The sequence below is a fragment of the Arvicola amphibius genome, chromosome 5, assembly GCF_903992535.2.
Source record: "Arvicola amphibius chromosome 5, mArvAmp1.2, whole genome shotgun sequence".
Taxonomy (NCBI): Eukaryota; Metazoa; Chordata; class Mammalia; order Rodentia; family Cricetidae; genus Arvicola; species Arvicola amphibius.
Window position 1 is genome coordinate 126,117,304 of NC_052051.1, and position 16,933 is coordinate 126,134,236.

A 16,933-nucleotide genomic window follows, 5' to 3' on the forward strand; every position below is an offset into this window, starting at 1 on the left:
CACACCTTCAGTAGAATAAGAAGAAAGTGAATAAAAAAAGTTCTGCCTATGCTATATTTTTGGTCCAGTATTCTGTTTTCTGCAAAGTTTGGGGTTCTAGACACAATTTATTGACAATTTCAGCCCTGACAATACCTCTGCTCTAAGAAATGAACAACACAAAGCCTGCTTCCTGCTTAAGGGCAGAAACGAAAGGGTGAAATAACCAGAGAAAAGAAAAAAATGAAATAGAAACATGTTAACATCTAAAAATATTCTGCCACAGTTGAGAGACTAGAGTTGAGTTCCTTCGAGAGATTCCATTGGGGAAAAGGAATTGTTCTTGCAAAAAGGGTTTCTGAAGCTGCAGAGGCTGTTAGACTGAGGTCCATAGAATGCTCTGATGTCATCATTGAGAACCCTCTAGTAAGCCTCTGACCTTTGACCCTTAACAGCCACCATGCAGCGCAGTGAACACTGGACAGGGCTGCTGTTCAATTAAAGTAATCTGAGTTCATCAGCCAGTTAAGAGAGTTGATTATTTTTAAATTTGTATTAACTTATTTCTAAATTTGTATTAGCAGATTTTTCTGAAGGTCAAAAAGGGCAGTCGAGCTGTAGGGAAAAGGTGAAATTAGACTTTACGTATCCTTCAAGGGGCTGTTTTGGCTGATATGAAACGACGACAAAAGAGGAAACATCTGGAAATTGAAGAGTCCCAGGAAGACGATGAGAAGGCAGAAGGTATGTTCTGGGCCCCTCGTCTGCAGGCACAAGGGATGTTAGTCAGCTGGAGCTGAGCAGGAGGCATTGAGGAGGATTCAGGTGAAGCAGGGAGGCATAGATCGTCTATCAGCTGACTCTGCCAGATCTGTCTCCAGGGTTTCAGTGATGGGAGACAGCACAGAGAGTCCAGATGCCCACGGCAGGAAGGTAGTCAGTTGTGTTCTTTTTTTTTTTTTGTTTTTGTTTTTCGAGACAGGGTTTCTCTGTAGCTTTGGAGCCTGTCCTGGAACTAGCTCTTGTAGACCAGGTTGGTCTCGAACTCACAGAGATCCGCCTGCCTCTGCCTCCCGAGTGCTGGGATTAAAGGCGTGCGCCACCACTGCCCGGCTAGTTGTGTTCTTTTATAAACTTCCTTCCCGGGCACTGGCGTTTGGACTATGGATTCCAAGATTGCCGAGGTCCCAGCTGTCTGACTCAGAGGTGCAGATTTTCAGACATCCCTTTCTGAGTTCATATCTCGTAATCTTTTTTTTTTGTTTGTTTTTCCCTTGGAAAAATGGCTTGGAGATGTGATGGGGCTTATTGAAAAACTGAGTTCTACTGAGTCTTTTAGGAAAGAGTGAAGAATAACCTAATGAGTTAAAGGGCCTGAGAAATATTTTGAGAAATAAAATGCTTATTCAGAAGGTTAGGAGTTTGTCTGGGGTTGATGTCATATCGAGACCATGAAGATTTTACTTCTTTAGTGGAAAGAATTTGTAAGTGGTCCAATAAAGACTGTGGATGTTCAGGTTTTAGACTTTCCAGAGGAAATGCAAAGAAAGGAAAGAGTCTGATAAGAGACCAAGGTCATAACAGATGGGGTGAAATTTACCAGGACTCTGGGACTCTAGAGAAAGCAGATGACACTGGCAGTTGCTGGCTTGTATCCTAGGATGCATGATAACTGCAATTACTACAAGTAGAAACATGGCGTGTGGGCTGGAGAGATGGCTCAGTGGTTAAGGACTTACTACTCTTGCAAGAGGATGTGGGTTCCATTTCCAGAACCCACATAGTGGCTCACTACCACTGATAACTCTAGTTTCAGGGGAGCAGATGTCCTTTTCTGACCTCCTCAGGCACCAGGCATTTAAATGGTGCACATACATACACGCAGGGGAAACTCTCATACACATAAAATAAAATAAATGCATAATTAAAACATAAGTGCTTGCTGTGTGGAGGGTTGTCAAGTGTTGGAAGTGGGGCAGAATGGAGCCCAACCTAGTTACTCAGATGGAGATTTTTGCCCACAGTAGAACCCCACAGCTTTCCTGGGGTCCTGGGATCTGAAGACTGTGGGCTGAGCCCAGAGAATAGTGGCTCGAAGCCCTGTCAAATTCCCACTGGCAGTTACAGGAAAGTGAAGCAATGGGTTTGACTCCCCCATGTCCCCTTAGATTTTAGAACTGTTTTGCCTCGGTATCCTTATTGGGAGGAGAAGTAGTAGGTGTGAGGGTCAGAAAGTGTTACTAACTATGAGGTGTGTAAGGTAAAGTTATTTTATTCTTGCCTGACACTCCGTATATGCAGTAATATATAAAAGCTCTCACAAGGGTCTTCAGTGAGATAGCCACACATTTCCCCTGTGTGCTCTGATGCAGAAAGATGCCCCTTACTTCCACACTTTGAGAACACATAGTTATATAAACACACCATCCCTTTACCTCTCGTTCACATGGCTTGTGTATGTGACAGTCTTGTCTTCACACACTAAATTCTATTCATTCTCTCTCTCTCTCTCTCTCTCTCCCGCTCTCTCTCTCTCTCTCTCTGTGTGTGTGTGTACATGAGAGACCCACAAAAGCATACATACTTTAAGATCTTCCTAAATATCATGTAAGAACCAGTCACATGTTATTATATGTCACATATGAGGAACCCTACACATGTAATAATAACAGGCAAGCCTTGTGCAAATCACAATAAAACACAGAATCACCTGTACCTTTTATTAGGGTTGCCAAACAAAATATAAACTATACTTAAATTTGAATTTCAGATTAGTTACAAATATTTGTTTTGTATGAATGTGTATTAAATACTATATAGGACATATTTACTCTAAAAAAATCTGTCTGTGACTTACTTGAATTTCTAATTTAACTGAATATCAGACATTTTTGTTTGCTACAGCTGGTAAGCCTTATATACTTACCATAAGCTGACCTAGTATATATTTACTTATTTATGATCAGTGCCTGCCTTTCAAGATTAAAATGGAAAGTCCAGTCCAAAGATGGACACTTAGGAAAGTGTCTCATACATAATAGCTATTTATTAAATATTGCTTCAGTGAATGAAACATACTTAACAGATATAGGCCTCCCAAAAAGGCTATGTATTTCCTAACTGCTGATTCTCTAGATAGAGACCACATTTCTACCACTTTTACCATTCTGACCTCACATTTATTTATTTATTTCTAAAAATATTAATTAATTAATTAATTTATTATGTATACAATATTCTGTCAGTGTGTGTGTGTTTGCAGGCCAGAAGAGGGCACCAAACCTCATTACAGATGGTTGTGAGCCACCATGTGGTTGCCGGGAACTGAACTCAGGACCTTTAGAAGAGCAGGCAGTGCTCTTAACTGCTGAGCCATCTCTCCAGCCCCTGACCTCACATTTATTAAAGGTTGCCTTATACACATCACGGTTATACTTCTATTTATTTATTTTTTAAGTTTTTATTTTTTATGTTTTTGTTGTTTTCTACTGCATGAATATTTATATACATCATGTGCGTGCATAATGCGTGCAGAAGCCTGAAGAGGGTATTGGATCCTCTAGGACTAGAGTTACAGACAGTTGTGAGTTAAGGTGTGGGTACAGGGAATCAAACCCAGGGCCTCTGCAAAAGTACCCAGTACTCTCAACTGAGCAAACTCTCCAGCCTCTACTCTTACATTTTTTAATGAAGACACAAATAAAATAATTTATGGCTGTGATTAAGTACTAGAATGTCCATTAGGGTCAGATTTCTACGATGTGTATTAATCTTAATTGCAAATTCTGTCAGACACTAGTAATCATTTGCTGAATAAGTAAATGACATGCAAACATGGCCAACCACCATATCTTTTTGTTTTTTATACCTTTCTCAGAAATTTCAAAATCACAAGATGATGTCCCTCAGCCTGAATCTACTGGAGTGGCTGAAGCTCAGAACCCAGGGGTAGGGGAGGTCTCCTCTGCCTCCAAATACTTCTCCTGTGTTTCTTCTCCACCTAAGCTCGTCCATCGTAGTAATGGTGCGAAGCTCCTTGGGTGTGACACGCTTTGGGTATGGGGCTTCTTGGGTAAAACTCTTTGGGTATGGGCTCAGGGTGCAGTGCAGAAGGCATATAGATTCAAGGATAAGGTCGAGAAGAAGCCCAGAGAAGTTGGGGGGGGGGTCCTCAGGGCTCTGTAGAGGAGCCTAGATAGAATCCAGAGCTACTAAGGGAGTTGGAGCTTGGTGTGGGAGATCCCGAGCCGTGGCTTCACAATGATGAGAAGTCATGAAACAGTGGAGAGAAGGATTGGGTCTTGGGGCTGCAGACTAAGGGACCAGACAAGCACTTTTAGAAGAATTGTGTGGCTTCTGCCTTTGGATTGTGTTCAGAGTTCCGCATACTTGCTTAGCATAGACATTAGTGCAGGGGGACTACCTAGCACAGACTCACTGACTTCGCACACAGCCTTACTCCACACGGATATGTGTATTCTCAGTCCAGACACAGCATGAAAATGTATGACACATGACACACGATGCTGTCCTTGGACACCATAGCCCGCATTGCACAAATACTATAGCAATGAGGTCCCAAGAGTTCATCCTCACCACATACATGTTCTACCTCTACTTCCTACAGTCTTCATTTCTCACTCTCATACTCCACATTCCTCAGTACACACTGTCTGCTAATATCCCTGTGCACAAAAAATCACAGCAGACGCACCACCCTAGAAAGCAAACAGTAAATACCAAAGCTCATCATTCAATCGTATCACCCCAAGGCCTCTTGTCCTGTGTCACATGTATTCTCTCACTCATGTGCCCTCAACCTTCTCTCTGAAAATGTTCTTATATTTCTGATTTCACTTGCCAGGAACCCAGAAATCACAACAAGACAGTTCCAAGCCTGGATCATCAGCAGCCCAGGTTCCGGAAGGAGAGGCGACGGATGCTACCTCACAACTTGCCTCCTCATCCTGTCCTTCGTATAAGACTTGTGTGTCCTCTCTGTGTATGAACAAAGATGAACGGGGGATGAAAGTATACTACATGCGGGTGCACGTGATCAAAGGCGTGGCTATCTCCTGGGACACAAGCGAAACCTCAGAGTCCCTAGACACGCATCCAAGGATGGAAGAAGCCACCCTTCCTGAGAGTGTGTGGGTAGGTGCTCCATCCTCTGATGTGTCCACCCGAAACCTCCTGTCGGACAGTGAACAAAGTGCCGAAGAGAAAGAACATGAAGAAAGGCTAGAATTAGAGAGCCCGCCAGAGTCACCCATGGTTGAAGAGAGACCCAGGGCCAAGACACCCGACTCACTGGTGACCATTGAGAATGGCTACAAGTGTATGGCCTGTTGCCGAGTCTATACTACCTTAGATTGCCTCCAACAGCATGTGCAGAATGGGCTCAAGGAGGGCTTCAGCTGCCACGTCTTCCATCTCGTTATGTCCCAGATAATTGGCAATGTGGAATCAGGGCACACCCCGCAGCAGCAACAGGACAACAACGAGAAGAAAGAGGAACACAAGGAAGAGAAGGCTGAGGAGCAACAGCTCACCGAGGAAGACGGTGCGAAGAAACCCTGGAGTCAGTGTCCAGGCTGTATGTTTGATTCTCCAAAAGGACAGAAGTGAGCAAGGGCTGGGTCTGCTGAGCAATCTGTCCCTCCAATGCAGGCTTGCACCTCCGTCAGGAAGAGAGGGGAGCTTGTCAGCTCTGGGAATGATGGGGATTAAACAGGCCCTCTGCTTCTGGCCCAGGAATCTTAACATTACTGTAAGTTGTGATTTGTCCCAAGCTTTCCAGCTCCTGCAGGAAGTTCAGACATTTCTAAGGGCCGGCAGAGAGCATCTTTCCTCCTTAAGAAGTATCCCTATTTTTGTTTCCATGCAGCAACTAATATTCTTGGGCTAGAGGATCCTGGAAGATGGGTGGCCTTCTCTTTGGAGAGGTAAGGCCCACAGGAATAGAAACCTCATAAGACAGGGAGCTTATAGAAAAAAGAGCAGGGCTGTGATCGGCTGTTTGGAGGCACACCCAATTCTCCTAGGGAAACTGACCTTTATTAAGTGAGAAATTGGAGAGCTTTGACTGGGAACTTTTTCTATTCCTATGTGATAGTCCTCTACTTTAAGAGGAAACAGTGTCCTTCTGGGCAGATAGCTCAGCACAACCTCAGGGAATAGGAATGGCCTGGAGAGAGGATAGGGACCCAGTTGGATGAGAGGTTTGGGTCTTAAGTCTGAGCTGAGAGCTCATTGGCCCATGGGCATAATAGTCCTGTGGGGAAAATGGAAAAGTAGAGGGGAGAGAAGGAACCACAGGGAAGTGAGGTCTCAAGAAACCTGTGCATGTTCTCGAACTGTTTGCTGCAGTGGAGCTGGACATGAACTCACTGTGGTGTGTGTATGACTGTGGAGTTAAGACAAAAGGAAAGGGTAATCTACTAGCAGCAGTCATGGTATCTCTTGTCTTTCTTGTTCTACCATATTTATTTTCTCCATCCCAGGAAGAAGAGGCGACCATCAAGACAGCAGTGGAAGTGGACAGAATGCTGTTAGTATAAAGGAAGATAGAAGAACCAACTCTCTGTCGAACACCTAATCAGATGCAATAAAGATTGTTTTCCAAACTAAGCCTGATTGCATCCTTAGCAATGCCCATCTACACGTCTCTAGAAGTTGATCAATGGGGTTTCACTAAAACATTAATAAATGTCTGTCTTAGACTGTGAGCCCTGAAGATTGAGACTGTACCGGCATATTTGAAAATCTTCCACTTAGCACATGTTCTCGTCCAGATGAGTTAAAATTTTATTTTAATTTTATTTTTATTTCTTATTCATTCTTATACTTGTCTTTTAAAATCTGACCCCAACACCTTTGAGACAACCACTATTACTACCCACTGGGATAATAGGGATATCCACACTGAAGCAAGTTGTGAGTTTGTCCATCTTTGAAAGGTAATGGGCAGTAACATGTCTCTGAATCTGAACAGAGCAGAAAAGGAGACTAGAGGGCAGATGAGAACAGCATGAAGTCCTTTTTTTGGCCCGGAGTGGGCTTGGGGCCTCTTGTTTTTCCTCCCATCACGGTAAAAGTCCAGGACGAGAGTTACACAATACAGAAGAAAAACAATCAACGTGACTAAATGTCAGGCAAAGCTATTAGAAATGAAGAAGTAAATATGTTGCCATATAGAGAAAAGCTAAAAGAAATCCTTCAAATAAAACATTAAGAAACACGTAGACACATTAAGAAAAACATTTAATGAGCAAGAAGGAAGCATGGGAAGCTGTAAAACTCACCAGTAAAAGCAAGTACACAAAATACTCTAAGCTGTTCTACCGAGGGATAAGCAGCTAGTAAGCCACTTAGACTCTAATATAAAGACTAAGAGCTAGACAGTTCGGAAGCAGTAACTATACCACGAGGGATGAGATAGGCAACACAAAATAATAAGGAAATCTACAATTCAAAATGGGAGAAGGTAGAGCTTGCATTGTTTGGCATTGTTTGGTATATTTTCTCTTGCTCATTTGTGCCTATTCTTTATGGTCATGCTAAGTTGTTAATATTTCTAAAATAGTTTCACAATCAAAAAATGTTCTCCTGGAAGCTTAATGGCAAAAATATGTACTGGATAAACCAAAAATAACTAGGAAGGAATCAGAACATCCTAATACACTTCATCATTTCACCACAAAGGAAGATTGTGTTGGAAAGAAAAAAAGGAAGAACAACAACTCCCCCTCCTCCCGGTAAAATAAAAAACAAACACAGAAACAAACCGGCAAAGAAATCTAGTGAAAATTTTGCCTTAATTTTAACACTTGAATGAGGACTTTCTAGTTATATCTTGATAAACAAAGACCCTGGGAGTCATCACTCCCAAATTAACAACAAACACATGGACTAATAATTGAAGTCCATCTTTCCTTGGACTTAGAGAAACTGAATTTACCAAGTAAGTCTCCTCTAGGCCATTTGGAGAGGTAAGTGCATTACTGAGGCACACTTAACGATTTCATGGCTGTAAGAAAGAGTCTCTGTAGTCTTCAGTGTCCTAAAAACACCTCTGTGATAGTTTTAATGAATCCCTAGAGGCTGAGTGTAGGCTAGCGCTAGAGCAACCAATTCCTGGTGAACACATTTCTAGGGGTTTCCTACAATTTTAGGGAACTTATTTTTAAAAAACCCAAGCAAATTTTGACATGACATTGATGATTCCAGGAAGATCTCACTGGGGTGGTTTAGGGGAGAGGAAATATAGCCTTTGTATAAATATTCTCAAAGCTTACTCTATAGCAAAGGCCTGATCTCCAGGCAAAAAGTCATCACCGTATGATGTTGGTGTGTCTTCTATCTATCTGATGATTTCATTGGATAATTAATAAAGAAACTGCCTGGCCCATCTGATAGACCGGCCCTTGGGTGGAGTAGACAGAACAGGAAGAAGGAAGTGAGGTAGATGGCTCAGTCAGATGCCACTTCTCTCCTAAGTTAGACAGACCGCCATGCCTCTCCTCAGGGAGAGACGCAATGAAGCTCCAGCCCAAGATGGATGTACGCTAGAAACTTCCCGGTAAGGCACCACTTTGTGGTGCTACACAGATTATTAGATATGGGTTAATCAAGATGTGAGTAAGAGGCAGAAAATAATGGGCCAGGCAGTATTTAAAAGAATACAGTTTCCGCGTAATTATTTCGGGTAAAGCTAGCCGGTGGCCGGGAGCTGGGCAGGATGAAAAGCAGGCCTGCCCGCAGCTCCACACTACAACCGTAGTCATAGCTCAGGGGGAAGAACATTCTTCATATTCCATCTCCTTCTGATTTTTATTCTCTTCTAAAGATTCAAAGTCAACAAGGTTGAGAGAATCAAATAACATACTAGAAATACTTCCATCAGAGGAGGAAGTAAGGGACAAAAAATTCACCTTCATCAGTAATGAAAAAAATTTATGTTCACAGCTTCAATGTACAGAAAGACACACTAAAGACTGAAGTTTAACAAGAAGATTATATCATAAAGATAATAGTCTTTTCCAACAACTTAGTACAACAAAGAACTCCAGTACATAAGAGTAACCAAAAACTTATAGAGCTACAAAGCATGCATTCTCTCTGGAAAAACTACTTTGGGGAAAACCAAATATTAAGAAGGTAGGAAGCACAGACACACACACAAACACACACACACACACACACACACACACACACACACACACACACGCACATGCATGCATGCATGATCTCTCTCACACACACACAGACAGAAACAAAGATACAGACACTAGCTTCACTACTAATACAGTAATGAACTAGGCACAATAGGGGAGTTTGAATGGTATGATCCCCATAGCTGTAGATCAATTTTTAAACATGTTACCATAGAGTTCTTCATTAAAAGCCTATTTATTTCTGTTCCTATCATCTGATCAGACAAATATGGTTTTCACAAAAGATACAATGAAGCAGAAAAGCTAAGGATAAGCAGTCTTCAGAATTAAACACTCAGATCTTACCTTTACAGAGAGAGATGGAGAGAAGAAGAAAAGACGTGTGTGTGGTGGGGGGTGAGGGGGAGACTGAGATTTTGAGATTGGGATCTTGTTACAAATGGTGGTGGTTTAGGAATGCTGTGGAATATTCAGGAGATGGAGCGCCACTGGATGAGGTCAGTCAATGGGAGTCTTTATAGCCAGATACCACTTCCTGTTCATTCTCTGCTGTTAGACTGTAATGTAATATGTAACAAGAAGGCCTCTTCCTACTACCATCATTCCTCCTTCTCCTGCTGCCATGTCCTCCTTGTAGCAATGGAGCTATCTCCTTGAAAGGTAAAGGCAAGCCAAAATACAGCTGTCCTTGCTTACCTTGTTTCTCATCATGTACCAGGTTACAACAGTAGGGAAAGTAACTAATACACATGTTGGGTCATTGTTGAGATGAATGTGACCATGTGGTTCATAGGCTTTGGAACCAATTTGTCAGAGGAATGTAGAAAAATTTGACCTAAACTACTATAAGCAGAGGTTAATGGACCATTGCGGTGGAAGAGTGGAATACCAAGAGGAACGTAAATAGTGGAGGCTTGGTTCATGAGATATTTGGTGTGCATGTAGGTATAGATCCCATTATAAACTGACCTAGGAGCCATTCCTGTTTTAGTCTGACAAAGAATGTGGCTTCATTCTGCCCAGGTCCTGAGAACTTGTATGTGGCTAGACCAAAATGTAATGGACTCTCTTTTGTGTAGGAAACGTCAAGACAGGCTAGTGTTTCAGGATGTGGCATGTGTAAGAGATGGTAAAAATATGAAAAACATAAAATTTAGGGCAAGTTTAAGTTTAGGCAACAGGCATGTAAGGCTCCATCTTATGAAAATAAGACTACATTTGAAAGTAGAGCCTCTGAGAACACCATGGAAAGGGTTCCCTGTCGCCAAACATCTAGTTTTCTAGGGTTAACCTGGAAAGCGCATGGAGTTCACTGAAACTGTGGTTCAGGGTGGGCAGGGTATTTTTCAAGCTGATAATCCAGCATGGTGACTGCATCCATGTTGTACTGGTTTTACATTGCATGAATAAGTTGAGGGGGTTGTGGATTCTTACATCACAGTTTCTAAGAACCAGGTATGGTGGTTTAAATGAGAATGGGCCCCATAGGCTCTTATATTTAAAAGCTTGGTCCCCAGTTGTTGGAGCTCTTTGGGAAGGATTAGGCAGCCTTTTTGGCAGAGGCATGTCATTGAGTTTTGGGGGTTTAAGCCCATACCATTCCCACTTATCATTCTGCCTCATGGATCAAATGTAGGCTCCTGGCTACTGTTCAATCACCATAGCTGCCTGCCTGCTGCCACACTCCCTGCCACGATATTCACAGATTACCTGCTGAAAGTTTAAGCCCTCAATATTCATTCTCTTCTATAAGTTGCTTTGGTTGTAGTATCTTAGTGCAACAATAGAAAAGTAACTAAGACACAAGGCAATGTGTGACAAGTAGGATTCCCTGCCCGGATGCTGTGGAAGGTTACTGTATGGAACTATGAAGTTCAACCTTTGTTGCAAGAGAGACTCAGAGATACTGGAGATGCCAGGACCCTGGAATGTTGTCAAGGAGAAAGTTGCAGGCTTGGAGTAGAGTTAGTCTGAGAGAGACAATGTGTTCTGTAGACCCAGATGATCCACCAGAACACCAGACATTGAACATAGAGCCGTAGGATTTCATGTTTGCATTGCTGGGTTTGAGTATTGTTTCAGGTTGATCTTTTCCTTTGAAAAAAGGATATTTTCTCGGTGACACTGTGTGGTTGGAAGCATATAATTTGTTTCTAATTATACAAGGTATCACAGTTAAAATACTACTTTGAGCCTCAGAAGAGACTTTTGCCTTTTGAATAATGTTGGGACCTGTGGTGGTTCAAATAAAAACGGCTCCCATAGGCTCATATATTTGAATGTTTGGTCACCAAGGAGTGGCACTACTTAGAAGGGTTAGGAGATAATGGCTTTTGGGGGGTAGATGTGGCCTTGTTTGAGGAAGTGTGTTACTGGGGTGGGCTTCAAGGTTTCAGAAGTTCAAACCAGGCCCACTGACTCTCTCAGCTGTTCATGGACTCACATGCACATGTTAGCTATGTCTTCAGTATTATGTTGGCCTACATGCTGCCATGTTCCTTCCCATGATGACAATGAACTGAATTCTCTGAAACTGGAAGCAATCCCCAATTAAATTCTTTCCTTTATAAAAGTTTCAGTGGTCATTGAGTCTCTTCATGGAAACTGAACACCAAGATAGGGCTGGCAAACCATTGTAGACATTTGAAGTTGCAAACAAATACATTTGGCATCATGAGATGGCCATTAACTTATGAGGGGAAGGGACAGAATGTTGTGATTTAAATGTGTAATGTTCCTCGCCCCCTATAGACGCATGCATTTGAACAATTAGTTTCAAATTAGTGGTGTATTTGGGAAGGTTATAGAACCCTTAGGAGATGGAGAAAGAAGGTAACAAGGGGTGGGCCTTGGGGCTTGTAATTTATTCTGACTTCCTGTTTACTGCCTCATTTCTGACTGTGGACAAAAGATGACTAGCCAACCTGCTGCTTTTCCTGCCATGAAGTTCATTCCTGGCATAAATGATCCACTTGAGCTGTGTGTCATATAATAAATAATACCCAAATAATAAATACCACAAAAACCTACCATGTTATTTACATGTATTTACGTGCTGTTTAATCTGATCACTGAAGATGTGAATTCACATGTAGTTATACATCACTTGGCAAGGCACCTAGCTTCTCTTAATCTCACTTTGCTATTCCAAAATAGGAATAACAACAATATTTACTTTATGGAGTTCTTATAGGAACAACATTAATTAATCTACTAAAGTGCTCAAGTATCTGGAGTGTATTTGTGTGTGTGTGTGTGTGTGTGTGTGTATGTGTGTGTGTGCATGTACACTTTGTGTTTCTACTCATTGTTTTATTTTAATTATCAGATGGAGTTCTGCCTTTTTTTAAGACAAGAAAGAAAGAGAAGGATAAGAAAAGAAAAGAAAACCAGACCTCAACATAAGACAATGTCAACACTATCAGGTACGTCATGATATTCAGAGCTACCCTAGCACTCAGAGTCAGATCAAGATGTTCTCCTGCTGAAACTAATCACATGGAGTATGGATGTCAGGAAAGATCACTCTAGAAATAGAATGAGCTGACAGAAAATGATTAATTGATGACCTCATTAGAAAACAGACAAAAACAAGATTATAGCACTAACCAAAGATTACTGAACATCCTTTTCTCCCAGATAACAGGAATAATGATTTTTTTTGTCAAGTATAAGTACTCCTTCACATTTATCTTTCCCCTTAATAGATAATATTTGATAAAATACCCAGTCAGTTTGTTTTTTGTTTGCATTATCCAATCTGGAGCAAACCTTGTTTTCCTGAACCAGAGAGTTCCACAGATCCTACAGTACCTCCCTATACTGTGTGCTCTTTCTCATTGAATAACCCAATGATTCCAACATCATTGGACTCTCCATATACTTCGCAGACTGGTTGGAGGAGTTTGATACTTGATCTCCCCATGATTCATGTATACCAGGCATTTTATGGGAGGCTATCAAATGAATAAATGAACTCTAGGTATAATCAAGTTCTATTTTTTTCTTTTTTTTGGTTTTTCGAGACAGGGTTTCCCTGTAGTTTCTAGAGCCTGTCCTGGGACTAGCTCTTGTAGACAGGCTGGCCTCGAACTCAGAGATCCGCCTGCCTCTGCCTCCCGAGTGCTGGGATTAAAGGCATGCGCCACCACCGCCCGGCTTCAAGTTCTAATTTTTTTTTTTTACTGCATTTAATGAATGAAATTGATTGTGTTTGTGTTTATAGTTTGTGAAATAATTGGTAAATGATATTACTGGACATAGAAGAATCAAGCTCTGCATATGTAATTACTGCTCTTTTGAATACTACTGACTATTAATTGTAGTAATGAAGAATAGTAAGTAAAGTTTCCTGATGAATCTCTAAAAAAATCACAAACCAGCACAGGTTATGGGAAAGATGACATGAAAATCCAAGTTGTCACTGTTCCGTATTGTATAGAGGGAACCATGTAAAAAGAGAGTGCCTGGGGCTGGGGAGGTGGCTCAGTTGTTAAAAGCAAGTACTATTCCTGCAGAGAATTAAGAGTTTGGCTCCCAGCATCCAAGCCTGGTAGCTTATATTGACCTCTAACTCTAGTTACATGGAATCCAGTGTCTCTGGCTTCCACATGCCTCTGCACTCAGGTCCAAATGCAGCATGCAGGCATACATGTATAAATAATCAGAAACCCTTTAAGAGAATATTCCCTGGTTTTCACAGTACTCTTGCACGTGAAGGTGTGAACTGTGGTGGTATTGGTGCAAGGGCAGTTTGCAGACTGGGATACAGTTGTAACCATAAACAAATTGTTAGAATGACTGAGAAGTCTAAGACCGTTCATTCAGTAATAATTTAAGATATTTAATTGGGAAAGGGAATGCAAGTAAGCTATAAAATATGTATAATGTTTTTGTAAGTAGCAAAAGCAATAGGATAATAGCCATATATTCATCATACAAGGAAGCTATGGTCCATTTCTGGACAATAATAAAGCTTATAATTCTGCATCATTCTTCCAAATAAGCTCTCCATTGAAGTAGGATTCCTATTAACTAAGGTTCCGACTGTGAGCTTGTCTCACTGATGATAGAATTGTTGAAAATAGAACGTTACATTTTTTTTGAGAGGGTCTCACTATGAAATGCAGCCTTTGAAGTCAGGATTCATATGTTTTAGGCTTCTCTGTCTTGGCATTATATTTATGCTACACTGAATAACAATATTATTATTCATATGAGATAGATATAAAAATATATATTATTATTATTTTAACTATCACAATGTCATCATTGTGGTATAAGCCCATAGGTAAATATGGGAGAGTGTGCTCTTGGAACCAACAAAAAGTAATGTTAAAAATTCTTAGTTCATACTTTAAAGTTGGCATATCTTACTTGACTAATACACTGAATAATGTTTTAAGAACTAGTAAATTTGGATTAAAACTATAGGTTATTGTGCTAAAGTAATAACAGACAATTAAGACTATCCATGAGTCAAACATTCAAATACATTCATAGTCAAGTTTGATGAGTAGTCAATATTACAGCTAAATAGTATGTATAAAAATATATGAAGAATGTTTAACATTTTAAATCATAGGTGAAATAAAATTTATATCAAAACTACACTGAGATTTCTTTTCAGTTCAGTTAGAATGACTATTATTAAAAAAATAACAATTTCTGGAAGGGTATATGTGAAACCAAACTTTTATTATTAGTATGAATGTAAATTGATAACATAACTATGAAAAACATTATGGTTTCCCATAGAATAAAACAAAGCTACTACATGACCCACCTATACTACTCTTCATGTGCATGAAGAAAATGAAGGCACCACACATAAGAGAATCCAACATACATGTTGATTGTGACATTATTAATAATGGCCAATTTATAGAACCAGCTTAAGTGTCCATCAGGTAAATGTAGGCGGAGGCTGCTCATTTGTTCCTGGCTGCCCAGACCTGAAATAATTACACAGAAACTATATTAATTACGATACTATTTGGCCAATAGCTTAAGCATAGTTCTAGCTAGCTCTTAAATCTTAAATTAACCCATTCCTATTATTTTATATTTTACCACAAGGCTCGTGGTTTACCAACAAGATTCTAGGGTGCATCTGTCTCCTTCTGTGGCTACATGGCATCTCTCTGACTCCGCCTACTCTTTCTATACATCTTTTCCAGCCTGGCTATATTCTTTTATGCCATTAGCCATATTATAAAAGTAGCTTCTTTATTAACCAATGGCAATAAAACATATTAACAGCATATAGAGGGGAATCCCACATCAAGTGAATGTGGCATACATGTACAACAGAAGTTTATTCGGCTATGTGGGACTGCTATAGCAAGACTAAGAGGACTGCAGGAGGAGGAAGAGAGGAGAGGCCAGAGAGGCTAGTTAGATTGGGGTGAATATAATCAGTGTACCATACATGTGTGCAGAAACGTCCTAGTGAAGCCCATTATTACTATATATATATATATATATATATATCTTGTAATTATAATTAAAGGTGCAAGTATAACACCATTTTTCAAATTATTATCTTCCATAAATAAATCTTCAGAACATCAATCTTGAGTTAATATTATCACACTAATTAAATGCCCTTAACCTCAATGAAGTCATTTACATGCCATTATTCTAGGACACATTCCTTTTATACTACTTTTTTCCTTGTGACTTTCAATTTTTAAAACTAGTAATAAACCAGAATGACAGTCTTAAGAATCCATATAATAAATAAGTGGTAAGATTATACAGACAAAAAGGAATCTTTACATACTGCTAGTGGGTACATAAACTAGTTCAGACGTTGTGGAAGCTTTTAAATAAAAATCTAAAAATAAATCTACTATAAAGTTCAGTTACACCAGTTCTGTATACTAACTGAGGGAGTCGAGGTGAATACATCATAGAAATATTTGACTATTCTTGCAGTATTATTCACAATAGCTAAATAAAGGAGCCAATTAGGTAGTTGTCAATAGAGGAATAAATACGTAAGCCTGGTATATATAATCATGTATTTTTTTTAGTCACAAGAAAAAAGAGAGTTATATCATTTGCAGGAAAGTAGCTACAACTGGAGACAATCATAATAAATGAATTAAGGCATTGCAGAATGATGCCTATCATGTTTTCTTTCATTGTGGCCTCAAGATGTTATATACATATATACAATAATATTTGTACATGTAATATGGAAATAGAAGCAATATTGTCTATGAGAATATGTAATGGGAGCCATGAGGAAGGAGAAGAAGGGTATTGTATATGGGGAGAATACACTTAAAATATATTGTATACTTGTAGGATACTTTTCTAAGTAACTCAGTACCATGTGCACTGAAAAAATAGATGAGAAAAATAAAAAAATAAAAATCTAAAAAGTCCTGAACTTTCAGGATGAAGAATTTTCAAAAATCGTCCTTTCAACAATTTGAATGACACCTGGAAGCATTCACATCAAAACCAAAAATTTTCTTTACTTTTTGAATTAATCGAATCTGTTCTTTGCTAATTTGATACATGTATACAATGCCTTCTGATTGCCCTCACCCCTATCCTACCTGGCCTACCTTTCATTTTCCTATTCATCTCCTTCCTGCATTCATGTCTTTTTGCATTGTTTGTGTCCCTCTGGGCTTGACCATGGCTGTCTGTGTGGCTATGAAACTGCCCAAGGGAGTTTGATGGGCTCATCAGTGGGTACACAGCAGTAGACCATGATTTCCTCTCCTAGAGTCTATCAGTAGGCAATAGTTCAACAGGGGTAA

At 40.1% G+C, this 16,933-nt stretch overlaps 1 protein-coding gene across 1 annotated transcript; it reads left to right on the plus strand.

The window, feature by feature from the left end:
• Positions 1 to 653: 653 nt before the first annotated feature.
• Positions 654 to 6,577, plus strand: Fam170a (family with sequence similarity 170 member A). Its single transcript, XM_038332198.1, has 4 exons — positions 654 to 723; positions 3,857 to 3,997; positions 4,844 to 5,602; positions 6,483 to 6,577. Exons 1-4 carry the CDS (start codon positions 654 to 656, stop codon positions 6,575 to 6,577), a joined length of 1,065 nt encoding a protein of 354 aa, XP_038188126.1.
• The last annotated feature ends 10,356 nt before the right edge of the window (positions 6,578 to 16,933 follow it).

Excerpts from the sequence above, each read along its gene's own strand:
- Fam170a (XM_038332198.1), top strand. The coding sequence starts at position 654 with ATGAAACGACGACAAAAGAGGAAACATCTGGAAATTGAAGAGTCCCAG. Across the intron at positions 3,998-4,843 it reads ACCTAAGCTCGTCCATCGTA|GAACCCAGAAATCACAACAA; the intron begins GTAATGGTGCGA and ends TTCACTTGCCAG. Across the intron at positions 5,603-6,482 it reads TGATTCTCCAAAAGGACAGA|GAAGAAGAGGCGACCATCAA; the intron begins AGTGAGCAAGGG and ends TCTCCATCCCAG.